This window comes from Peromyscus eremicus, chromosome 16_21, assembly GCF_949786415.1.
Source record: "Peromyscus eremicus chromosome 16_21, PerEre_H2_v1, whole genome shotgun sequence".
Classification (NCBI taxonomy): domain Eukaryota; kingdom Metazoa; phylum Chordata; class Mammalia; order Rodentia; family Cricetidae; genus Peromyscus; species Peromyscus eremicus.
Genome location: NC_081432.1, coordinates 48,330,956 through 48,344,383, shown reverse-complemented (window position 1 = coordinate 48,344,383; position 13,428 = coordinate 48,330,956). Strand labels below are relative to the sequence as shown.

At 39.8% G+C, this 13,428-nt stretch overlaps 1 protein-coding gene across 1 annotated transcript in view; it reads right to left on the bottom strand.

The window, feature by feature from the left end:
* Nucleotides 1-311: 311 nt before the first annotated feature.
* The window catches only part of Col19a1 (collagen type XIX alpha 1 chain), a 300,361-nt gene continuing 287,244 nt past the window's right edge, over nucleotides 312-13,428 (bottom strand). Inside the window, exons 44-46 of the mRNA XM_059281419.1 lie at nucleotides 11,393-11,459; nucleotides 733-861; nucleotides 312-430 (exon numbers count right to left, since the gene is read on the bottom strand). Coding sequence (XP_059137402.1) covers nucleotides 312-430; nucleotides 733-861; nucleotides 11,393-11,459 — 315 coding nt within the window. The remainder of the gene's footprint in view (nucleotides 431-732; nucleotides 862-11,392; nucleotides 11,460-13,428) is intronic.

The window sequence follows — 13,428 nt, the reverse complement described above, 5'->3', positions numbered from 1 at the left end:
TATTGGGAACTATTGGCAGTGGCTAGCTGCTGGCGATGGAGTACTTATTCTTAGTGGAGGGTGTGGCCACTGATAGTCTTACATGTCCCAGAGGAGGGCTCTATATCTGGTAACACTAACTGGACATAATGAGTTATTTAAAAAAAAAGATAGGAATTTGGGGGTGATGTCGAGGGGCCATGGGGATACTTGGATGGGGAAATGGGGAGAAGATATCATTATATTTCACTGTACACCTTTATGAAATTCTCAGAAATGAATACAAATGAAAAGAAGATTATGTCTATACTTTCAAAGTTACCATCTATAATCTAATCTACAATCACTCTAAACTCCCCACAACTAGGTGTTAGCTCCAAATGACTGTTTGTAGCAGAATCTCCTGACTCTGTCTTCAGTTTCTTTAAGATTCTCTGAAGAGGACACTTGCCTGACAGTGAGATGGAGACAGAAACAACCTTAGGATTCCTATATAACAATGAGAGAGCAGCGGACAGCATTGAACTTTTTGTCAGACTGGATATTATTAAAATGAACTTAGAGTACCAGGCATATCAGTTTTAAATTTGAAGTAGTAATAATATTTATCACTAGAAAATAAAATATGAACAAGATAGTTCATAACAAGCCATTTTATACACACCACACATATGCATTTTAATTGCAATTAGCATGTTATAAATACTGAGGATTAAAAATCCAGCAAGCACAATATTACACTTGCAGTCCTACCTTGGGGTCCTGGGTCTCCTGGGGGTCCGGGTAACCCATCCTTCCCTGGTGGGCCAGGCCTCCCATGAGCATGAGCAGACAACATTGCTGCTGGCAGCTTAAGCTGGGACAGAAACCCAGCCATCCTCTCTTCATTTAGGAAAGAAAGAGATACATCATGTGACGGAAGGGTCTTTATGTCCAAGTATTTCCCAACATTTTTATAAGAAGTTGAAACAAATTCAATTACTGATTTAAGCACATATAAGATACCAAGGTCTGACTGCCGTGTTTTTGATAGAGCATAGAATCAATTGCGTGAACTTGTTTAAAGACAGAAGGAGGGCAGCTGGGTTGCTCAGAGTGTCTAGAAATTACTAGTGTTCCTGGAACCCAGCAGTGGAGTGGCCAGAACACTTGTCTAACTAACTTGGTTATGCCTTGTGGAGAAAACTTTGGTTCACTGTTTTCAGAATAAATGTGAGGCACTTTCTAGCCATGTGTTGAATGTACAGCCATTTGACATCTATTCACATATTTTTTTTTTTTTTTTGAGACAGGGTTTCTTCATGTAGTTTTGGTGCTTGTCCTGGATCTCTCTCTGTAGACCAGGCTGGCCTCGAACTCACAGAGATCTGCCTGCCCCTGCCTCCCAAGTGCTGGGATTAAAGGTGTGTGCCACCACTACCCGGCTTCTATTCTCATATTCTTTAGCACCCCCTTCTGTGGTTAGAACCCAATCCCTGTGTTTTGAGTCATGACTGGATTGACTTTTCTTATGAAAAGAAAACGCAAAAGCAGAATGGACAATGAGTAACCAGAAAGAATTGTTTATAAAAGAGCTTTGCAGTTGCTGCTCGGTTGCTCACCCTGGAGGAAGTCTGTTGACACGGAATGCGCACTGAGATCACTCATGTGATATTGCCCTGTGACAGTTCTGTTAGTGAATTTGGAGGTGTCCACCTTCCCTGGCAAGTACTAAAATGATAGGACCCACAGCTGACCAGAGTCCTATCTGTGACCTTACTCCAGATTTAGTGGGAGAGCAATATGACTACACAACCCTTCGAGTTATGGACCCACAGGTCATGTGAACTAATGGGTATATACTCTTCCAATTCACTAACATTTACAGAAATTATATTTTCTTACATGATGACAGATGACTCATGTTGCAGGTAACTTAAACAACACTACTGTGGGATGTTCTGTATGGCAAATGTGTTGCTCTGATTGGTTAATAAATAAAACACTGATTGGCCAGTAGTCAGGCAGGAGGAAGTATAGGTGGGACAAGGAGGAGAATAAAGCTGGGAAGTGGAAGGCTGAGTCAGGGAGACACTGCCAGCCACCGCCATGACAAACAGCATGTGAAGATGCCAGTAAGCCACGAGCCACGTGGCAAGGTATAGATTTATAGAAATGGATTAATTCAAGATATAAGAACAGTTAGCAAGAAGCCTACAACAGCCATACAGTTTGTAAGCAATATAAGTCTCTGTGTTTATTTGGTTGGGTCTGAGCGGCTGTGGGACTGGCGGGTGACAGAGATTTGTCCTGACTGTGGGCCAGGAAGAAAAACTCTAGCTACACAACACTGCATTTTCAGCAGGGACATTTAGTTACTGAAAAACTGTCACAGGCTTCATTTCACCGTTTAAGCTCTAGAGTAGGCAAAAATGTCACAAGTAACTTTTACTTTTTAAGGAAGGAAGTCTATGTTATCCTCATTATTATGCATTTTCTGGTTGTATCTGGAGTTAGTGAGTCATTTGTTCAATCAGGTTGGTAGGAGGAAGGATATCTAATTTTGTAAAAGGAGAACACATTCAACGTTGCTGCAGATGAGAAGTCTCTCTCTGAATTTCAGTGGCAGCAGTAAAAACATAAAACATGTTTCTGCGTGTCTCTGTGAGCCTAAGAAACACTAGAACAGAGAACGCAAATTATAGGCAACGAACACATTGTCCATGCCATTCAGAAAAACAGGTAAATACATTTCATATTTTTGTTAAGCACTGAGGGATACATCTTTATGAATTAAGTACCTCCTAACACAAGATGTTTTCCCAAGGGGCACATCATAGGCATCACCATTTATTCATTTTATAGACTGCTTGGAGCACAATACTTTGTCTATGGGTCCTGAAGAAAGTGCCCATTGATGACAGAGAACATTAACTGAACAGACCCTCTCAGGGGCTCATCATCAGCTCATGAAAGCACCTTTAGAGTTGGTCCAGTGGATGTAATGACTAAGTCTTAGACAGTTACTATGTCGTGATTCTTTGAGATGAAAGCAAGTACGCAATGCTGAAAGTTAACATGTTGGGACCAGGAAGATGACTCAGTTGGCACTCTTGTAAAAGCTTAAGGTTTGAGGTCAGAGACAGGAAGAACACCTGGACTTATAGTAATCAGCCTAGTCAAGAAAGCAAAATCTAGGTTTAGTGAAAGAGCATGTTATAGGGAATAAGATGGAGGGCGGTAGAGAAAGACATTTTACATCCTCTGTGGCTTTTGTACATGTATTTGGTCACATGGGGCAAACTCCAGCCAACCAGTTCCTGCCCTGCACATAGACATAGGACCCCTCCCCCCCATACACAAGAAGAAACAAGAAAATCGATGTGTTAATGAAACTTAAAAGAATCATAAGTGTGAAAAGATGCATAAGAATTTTCGATTTAAAATTAACTTCTGAAAGTATATTATTAACTAAATTAGCCTAGCATTCTTTAAGTCATAGTTCTTTGATTCAGTGTCTCATGCAATCCAGGCTAGCCTTGAAATCCTGGGCTTCCAGCTGTGACCTGGCTAACCATTCTCTGTAGCAGGACTTTGCATTAGTGAGTGTGGACTTTGTCACCAATTACTCTTGTCCTGGAATTATGGAATTCAGTTATTTAAACTGACCATTTGAGTAAGAACTGTTATCATGTTTTTATTGGACATATATATTATAAAGGATATTTCTAATCTGGTGTCTCAAACTATTCCAAAATAGTTGAGCATCTTCAGCTCAGTCTGAGACACCAGACAAGAAATCTGTCAACTAATGCAAGACATTTCTTGTCACTATTGAGTCATTTGTTATTAATTTCATATGGAGCATCGTTCAGTTAAATTTTATCTCAAGAGCATACTCTGTGTTTTAGTCTGGAATTCATTTTGAGAAAATCATGAATTCGCTTCATAAATAAAATCTGCCACTGGACTCCTTAAACTTGTTTTGCTTATATTTTATATATTGACATTGTAAAGATCTAATAAATGGGTGACTAATTTTTGAAATAAAAAACTAGAAGAGGGTACAGTCTTGCCATGATAAGAAGAAATGTTAATGTTTCTCCTCACCACACAATTTATTAAAAAACAAACAAACAAATTATCTTAGTGATTCAAATGATTTCATTTGTGAGGCTCACTTTCGGCTGAGATAGCTCAGCTTGGAAAGGTGCTTGGCACTAACCCTGGCTGCTTGAGTCCAATCCCTGAGACCCACATGATAGGAGAGCCCAGACTCCTACAAATTTCCCTCTGGCCTCCACACATGCACACATGCTCTGGCACATGTACCAACACACATAGGTGTGCGTGTGAACACACACCAATGAATAAATGTTATGAAACATATTTACTACCTTTAATGCCTAGACAGAAATATTTGCCACCCTAATTTTTTCTCTTTAACGTATGAAGTAAATTTACAAGTACTTTGTTTTGGGAGGGTTTTTTTTTTTTTAAATACAATTTTAGCAGAACACAATTATTTTAAACAATTACTTCTAGCTGTAAATGAACTGGCTTTCAGCTACACTAAGAAACAGTCATTTAGCATAAGCTAATTGCCTCTTCTGAACCCTACCCTAATGCTCTATAATTGAAACTAATAGTTTCTTAGCATCTGAATGAATTGAGAAGGCCTGTATTTTTAATTGCCTTCCCTTGGTTTTCAGGGCTCCTTAGTCATTTAAACTGGTTTTTTTTGTTTGTTTGTTTTGGTTTTTTTTTGCCTCTGCTTTCTAATGAGGCAGAAAATTAAAGACTTTAGAAGAGGTGTACATAAACCATTCACACTCCCCCTGCCTGGGCAGAACAAGAGCAGCAGTCACAAGGGCCACGGGTCTGACAGACCAGACTGAGGGCTCAGCTTCCTTGGAGAAAGAAGTCCCAGTGACAACGCAGACATTAACATTAAATGAAGAAGTAAGGGACATTCAGGTGTCACCCAGTCCTCACCTGCCTTTTGTTTCACAAACAGAATTTGTAGTTAATTTTTTTTTCAGAGAAAAATGAATCTTTTTTCCTAACGCCCATTCACATGTTGTCCCACTTTCTTAGTATAACCTCGTCTTATTTTCTTTTGATACTTCATTACATAAGCATTAGTTACCTGCTGGATTAAGCGAAGTCTTCATTACTTGATAGTATTGTTATCTTTTAGCCTTAAGGTTAAAGAATTTTCATTCACAGGATTACTAATCTTTTCTGGAAATCACTTTTTGCGTCATTTTCCATGGCATTCCCACATGTCTTTTAATCACGGAAGCTAAAATTACATGTAGGGTTTTTTTTTTTTTCCTATGGGGCAATGCAACAATAATTTCTTGTGATATCTGAATTATTTCCCAGTTTCATTTTAATTGTTACTACTTATTATGGACTCATTTATTTTGTAATTCGTAACACTATATTTGTTCACAGTCTTTGTAAAGGATGTTGCTTTGAAATATTGTCATGGGTAAAGACAGTGGATTGAACACACGCATGTGCTTTAAGTCTCCTGTGGATGCTCGAAAAACAATGCAGATATTTTTAAAGTCATAAAACTCAAGAATGAAGAGACTCTAAAGGACAAATGTAGCAACAGGATTTGGAAGCTGAGGTCAGATACCTGAGGGATATTCGTCTTGGTAAAAATCAAGAAAACTGAGACTTTATACTGAGAATAGAAACCCAACAAATTTAAAATGCAAACTCTAGAGACTCAGAATGGGGAATACAAGTTATCTCTGGAAGTGGGCACAAGGGAAAGGAGTTGAAATAGCAAATAGATCAAAAACTTAAGTATAAAGTAGGTAGAAATTTTTCCCTAAAAGGCGAGGTAAGTAGTCTTCCCTAGCCCTAGCAACTAAGGGTCCCTTTCTAAAAAGGGGAGGGTCTGGGGGAGGAAAAAGAAGGGGGTAAGTGAGGTAGTTGTATTTTCATTAAAATGTAAAAGAAAAAAGAAAAAATGAGTACATAAAGGGAGACAGACTATCACTATATTGATAACTCCAGAGTTCAGCAAGACTCTGACTTTAATACTGAAAAAAATTAAAAGATGAACACCTAAGATACTGACTGCTGAGCTGGCAGCCAAGTTAGAACATTGAAATGCCCCCACAGAGACTTAAAGACACTGAAATCAAAAGACCTTCATTTAGAATGGCCAATTAGCTACCCCATGTGATGACAATCATGGTTGGCAAGTCCTACATTCATTCACACCTGTCAATTAAGTGTTTCAGAACCCATTCCTCTTTGAGAACAGACAACGTCAGATCACTGGAGATGGAGGGAATCCTGTAAACCACATGACTGATTCTGTTTGAGTCCCTGGCAATCAGAAGCTGCAAATGGAAGAAGCAGACTATGTTGTGGAAATACTTACTGTATCTTCCATGATGTGTATATATATTTGTGCATATAATACAATACACATAAACATATTAGTTATAGATATGTATCCACTGGATGATATGTCTATGTACAAATATATACACAGTTACAAAGAGAAAGAGATGTTACCTTGAAATAGGAGAATGGGATAATATATTAAATACTCTTTCATATACAGGTATGTGAAATATATGTGAAAATGGAGAAAACACAGGTTTCCTGAACACTGAAATCCAAAGGCAGAAATAACCTTAACCTTCCTGCTCTCCCTCAGTTGCAGAATTGGGCTTTGAGGGTTTAAAGAATGGAGAGAGCCTGCTAGTTTGTATACAATATTTCATAGGTTTTTGTTTTTTTATATAGATGAAAATGCTCAAGTATTATAAAGTGAGGTATATAAGCAAAATCTATGCTCTTTGATATGCTAAAACTTTGATTTATGTGGATAGCATCATTGGCAGCTGCTAAGTCTTCATAAGGACAAAAAAGCTAAGCCGAGTCATGTGGATGACATCTGTCTTTGCCTTGTGTGGTCACCCTGCTGGCAAAAAAGCCTTGACATATTGACCAATCAAAGTGGGGATTTAATCTAACTTTAGAGTGAATGCATACTTGTGTATTATGATCCAATTGGAACCCAGCTTTGAGATTATGGAGAATCGCCTCCCTCCATTTGTTGGGTTTAGGAAGGAGCATTTAGCATGCTGAAGGACAAGGTAGTGGCCTGGAGGATAGCCCAAGGTGAGAAGCCTGGGAGGGTCACCTAAGAAGTTCAAAGGGGAATGATAAATCCCTGGAGGAGAGCTCAAAACTTATGCTCTGGTGTAGGCTTTCACATGAGGAGCCACCTGGGCACCAGGTTTGAATAAAGCATACAGCAGGACCTCCTGAGGACCACCATGGGCTCCTGCTGAAGAGAGAGAACCCTTCCTGAGGCTATGGACAAGCAGAAGTTTGTGGGGAGACTACAGAAGCCCCCACTGACACCTTCTCTAATGAAACTGCTAAGAAAACGGGCTGTAGATAGGTGTGATTGAACCCCAGCACTTACTGTACTGTGCTAGCTCACCAAAACTGCTTTAAAATGTGACAATTAATCTTTCCACTTAGAGAGAAGGCTTTGTGGAAAAGGAAACTGACCTTACAAGCTCTGTGATTTGTGGAAATGGAGTTTTGCTTTTTTTTCTTCTTGGAAAATGGTGTTCAGCCTCGGAAGAGGTGGCTTCTGGGTGGAAAAAATCAAATGGACTGAATAGAAGTGGTTTGAGGGCAAATTAACGTAAGTACTGAATAACTACACTCTAGGTTCAGGTGCATTGTGTTTGGGAGAAGACCGATTTGCCCGGCTGCTGTCTGCAGAGCTCCCAGGAGAGGGGATAGCACATGTGGAACTGGTATTCAGAAGTTTCAAGAGAAAGATTTCCTTTGGCCCTTTTTAGAAAACCATCTTGAGGCTAAGGTATTTTTAAGGTGGCTTTGGAGGTAAACAAGCTCTCTCGAGGTTAGAGTGTCCTGCCATTCACTGGGACCCTAAGTAAAAGGTAGTGGGAGGGATGGGAATGAAGCCAGAAGAGAGAGGGGGGAAGACTCCATACCTGTCAGCTTCCAGCTGGGGACAACTCAGTGGTGAGGCAGAAACCCAAAGAACACAGTACAAGTCAGGTGAGCTTGCCCCAAACCAAGCCCCTGACTTTCTTGAGGAGACCCATAGTTGTTCATGGGAACAGCGGCAGAGTGGTTGGGTGTGGGCAGCCTGGAGCCCTCTTTGAGGGTGTTTCCCTGGCTGAGTACCCAGACAGGAAGTCGTGGGGTCACATCTTTACAGCATGTACTGGACTTACAAAATCGATGCCTACTGTATCTTGACGTTTTTCTTTTTCCGATAATACTTGGTTGTAGTTTCTGACATCCACTTTTAAAAGAAGATTTATTCTTATTTTGAAATTATATGTATATATGTGCAGTGGCAAGTGTGGTGTGAAAGCAGGTGCCCTTGGAGGCAGGAAAGGAGAATAGGATCCTCTGGAGCTAGAATTAAAGGTGCTTGTGAGGATGTGGGGGCTGGCAACCAAACTTGGGTTCTCTGCAAGAGTGGAACATACACCCTTAACATTGGGTCATCTCTCCAGCCCAGCTTCTGTGACTGTTAATTAACCTCCAGAAGTTGGCTTAACTACTGAACTATTAAATATGGCGACAAGAAGAATCTTTAAGAAATTGCATTTCAGAATCTCATTCTTGAGATAAAGGGTTTTCAATGACAGCAGTGTCTGTAGAAATTAGAAATGAGAAGAAAACTTTAGATTGCAATGAAAAATGTATTCCTCAGTGTTTCCCTTTGCATGGTTCCAGCCAACTGCAGATGAACATGTTGTGTGAGTGCCTGTGTCCAGCGCTTGCTTCATGGACATGGCACCTATCTAGTAACAAAGGCTTCCACCATCAGAAGGGCCCCACACTCAGCTTAATGGTTTTCTAGTATTCTCTTGAAATTTTAAAGTATATTTTGGACATTTTCATTTTATACTGAGATCTGAAAACTTTGCTGCTGTCCATATTCTTTGTCTCCTGAGGCGTGTGACAAGGCCTTTTTCCCTCCAGAGTGCTGAATGTTACAGGGTGCTTGTTAAGACAAACAAATGTTTTGGTGGGAAAAATTAGCATCTATTCCATGGTGCTTGATTCAAGGGCCATAAGACCAAAAAGAAAAGAAAATTTGCAAATTTAAGTACAATGTTAAAGTTAAAAAGAACACTGACAGCTCAAAAGTAAGTAAGAAATTATTCTAATAAATTATCACTTCGGGCAAGGTAAAGACAGGTAGTGGAAGTAAAGAAAGATGTAAAGGAACAACAGGAATTTATAATCTCATTAAAATATTCTTTTCTGTGTGACACTGTTCTCTCCCCACTGCTCAAGTGAAACAAGACAATTCACATCCAAGCAGTGAGATTTCAGTCTCTAATGGAAACTACTTAAAACAATTCTAACAAAATGTTGAATTAGGATATTTTGTGTTCTCATGCTTCACAAAACCCTCTACCCCGCTTTTAGCTTATGGTGCTTATTAGCAACGGAGGTAGGAGCCATGAGATCCAATGTAGTTTTCTTTGCTGAAAACAGGTAATTTCCACTTGGTGAACCTTACAGTTGAGGGGAATGATTGTGACTTTAGCTACTAATTGGGCAAAACCATGTGATATCCTTGTGAACAGATCTAGAGCAGATTTTAGAATAAATATATAAAGTTAAAGTTCAATGAATGATAGATTAATAAATAGATGACTTATAAGTGTGCAGAAGGAATCTGATAACATTTAGAAAGGCCTAAGCCTTGATTCAACTTAAAATTTTAAACAATTACATTGTATTACTGCTATTACTATTATTTTATTATTTATTATTATTCTCATAGTGTGTGTACATGCACAGCAGGTGTGCCAAGGTTAGGGAACAACTTGTAGGAGTAAGTTCTCTCCTTCCACTATATGGGTCCCAGAGCTGGAACTCAGGTTGTCAGGCTTGGCAGCAAACACCTCTACCCACTGAGCCATCCTGTCAGTCTAGCTCTTGACTTTTAAATTCAACATTTCCATCAACAACTAGAATAGAACATGCTTAGACATTAGAGATGACCCAAAGCTGTAAGTGTCAGCCATCTTACCTCCCACAAATATTCTAAACAATATTTTCAGATTGGACCAATGTCAGAACGTAAATCACTTGAATTCTATTTGATTTTGTTTTTATTTATTTATTTGTTTGTTTGTTTATTGATTGATTGATTGATGCTGGAAGACAAACCCAGGACCTTAGACATCTCGGACAAGTGCTCTACCACTAAAGCCACTTGAAGTTTAGTAATAGCAAACATAAATTCACCTGAGTAAGGTTTTTAAAATAATATACAATGAGGAACTCTTTTGAGAAGTTTTCAGAGGGAAGAACCATGCTGTTAACTGATGACTCACCATGAAAGATCAGCAAGGCTTAACTGCTCAGCAGAAGCAGTGATGGGCTAGGGATGTGGCTCAGCTGGTAGAGTGCTCACCAGCATGCATCAAGTCCAGGGTTTCAGCCCCAGGAAAGGATGAATAACCCAGGTATGTTGGTATATGCCTGTAATCACAGCACTTGCAACGTGGAGGCAGGAACATCAGGAGTTCTAGGCCAACCTCAAGCTACATAGAGAATTCAAGGCCAGCATGGGATGTGTGAGACACTGTTTTGTTTTGTTTTTAAAACAAAGCTACCTTGGGCTTAGACATCTAGAGCCAGGGTAGGCAAATTTACTTTGAAAAGAGTCAGAAAGTGAATATTTATTTATTTTTGCTAGCTACGTGATATCTGTCACATCTATTCAACTCTTCACCTAATGCCCGAAAGCATTGGAGAAATATGAAAAGAAGTATGACTGTACCCCAAACTACTTTATTAGAAGTCAGATCCAAATTTAGGTCATTTAAATGTGTCATTTTGATCTTTTTAAAAAATGATGGGAAATCCTCTAACAAATATGTAAGAACCGTTCTGAGCTTGTAGGCCACATAAAAGTCCATCGGTAGCAGATGGATGTGGCTGGGAGTCTTTAGTTGGCTGACCCTGGTATAGATCAAAAGACACAGTAACCCACTTTGGTGAAAAAACTCAAAGGTAAATTAAGCACCCCTGCCCCAGGGTGACAGGGATGGGGGAGCTGGACATACTTACTCCCTAGAGGAGAAAAATGAAGATGGGGTGGGATGGGTATTGAAATATTTGGAAGACAGTCACACCAGTAGAAGGCACTTTACCTGTGTTGTTTATAGACATGGTGAGGAAAGGAAGTTTAAAGAGAAAGTTTGACTCAGCAAAAGGAAGACACTTCTGTCAAAAGGAGCTGCCAGCTGCCTCTCCACAATTGCTGTCATGGAGTCATCTTTCAAGAACGCCACTGGAGGGATTCCCCACGGGGCTGGGGGGGACGGGAAGTGGAGACCAGTGAAAAAATTTGGAAGCATTACAAACCAAACCTAACCTTCAAAAATCCTTAGGACCTCTTGGTTAATGTACTTCTTTATTTCTTCAAATGAAACGGCATCCGCCTAAGGGAGGAAAAAGAATGTCCATTAAAAGAAAGCAGAGCACCCATGGATAAGGAACAGAAATGCTGGGTTTGGCATACTTTTGTCGATACACATTTGTCAAGCAAAACGCTGCTGGCAGTGCACTATTTTGGGCAATAAATACTGTTTGATCAAATGCTAGGATAAGCTGAAGTTCATAGCTGCTTTACAAGCTGTGGTCTGGGATTATAACCAGTGATGCTAATACTGCTCCCGTGAATGGAGAAATGTGGCTATAGACAATTAAGACATACAGTTTCTGTCACTTTATTACTTAAATTTAAAAGGCCCAAACAACATGATGGTGTTAAAAACCAACCACAACTGAACATGTACCCCACCCCTGGATACTAGTAAAGTATACAACAACTGACATCATGTTGTTGCAGGATTATCCTATAAAATATTTTTTCTCATGATTTGCTGGTCTCATGCTACTGTAACTTACATATTAATGTAAATATATTAGCCAAATTTTTATTTTTGTTGTAAACCTAGCCTTTAATGGCTGAGCCATCTCTCCAGCCCATAGCCAAATTTTTAATAAAAATGCCTGAGATGCCTGGTAATTGCAAGTAGGTAAATGGTGTCAGCTGAATGCTTAATCTTTTGACAATAACCCCCATTTATAACAGCCATGTTTTATTGAAATACTTTGATATTTTCAGAAGGGATCTATCACTTTTCAAGATGGCCAGGATTTGAAAGTATTTCAGTCTTATTCTTTGTAGGCATAGTTATTTTCTGAGGCTCCACGTACGGCAATGAAGACAACACAAGACATGTTAGAAGCTGTGATGTAGGGACTCCCTCCACTGGCAAGCACACACGCTGAGAAACACATGACAAAGCCCAATGGGAAGTGACCAGATGAGGGACTTGAAAGATCTGTGGGATATCTCCATCATTCCTTCATCATATTTGCATATTAAGCCTGTATTTGCAGTGGTGATGCTGTGAGCTCATCCATTCATGACAACCCATTCATTTAGATCATTCATTTAGCTCATCCATTCATGACAACCCATTCATTTAGAATGCAAGAGGAAAAAAAGACAACGCGATGTCCTCATAAGGGGCTGATTTCTATCGGTCAGCGCTGTTGCGTTGCCTGGTCTTCAACGTGCATGGGAAAAATGGACTTGAATGGAAGTACTGAGAAGGGGACGTGCACACAGGTCCCACCCCTAACCAGGAAGCTATCTGCAGGTAATACCTGCTGACAAAGAGAAATAGCAGTTTTCTCTAATGGGGTGTCAACGAGCAACTACACTCCAGGGTCCAGGGCAGACTGCATGCCCAGAAGTAGTTGTCCAATGCAAAACAAAATCAAAGGCATTTGTGTGGATTTTCTCTTATTTATTTATTTTTTGCTTTGTTTGAGCATTTTTTTGTCTTTTTTTTTTTGTCTATTTGTTTTGACTTTTGTTTTTGTGGGACTTTTTTGTGTCTTAATTTTTTTGTTTTTGCTTTTGTTTCTTATTCTCTTTTTGAGAGAGAGAAGAACATAAAGTTGGGTGAGTTGGGTGGGTAGGGAGGTGGGGAGACTTTGGGGAGAGTGGAGGAGGAGAAAAATGAACTTGAATGAACAGTCTGATAGTAGAAATTGACACCTAGGTCAAGTTTTGCAGGTTTCCCAGTTTAGGAAGGAGGTAAAAATACAGAAGTAGGAAGACTGAGGGAATGCCTTGCTTTTGGCTGGTCTGAAGAAAGTAGGTCTTTAACCTCCTACTTCATCTGTGGGTCCTACTTTGTTCATGCCGCAGGGATTTTCAGAACTCCTCAGCTGAATGGCCACCGACCACTCTTCTGAACTATTAGTAAGATAAGGGCTGCTTTAAGTGTCCCTTGCTCTTGGCTTACGTCATTCCTACTCCAAAGCGCTATTCAGGGAAGACTTGTTCCAGTGGCCAATGGAACAGAGTCCCAGGGTAAAATAAATGTGTAT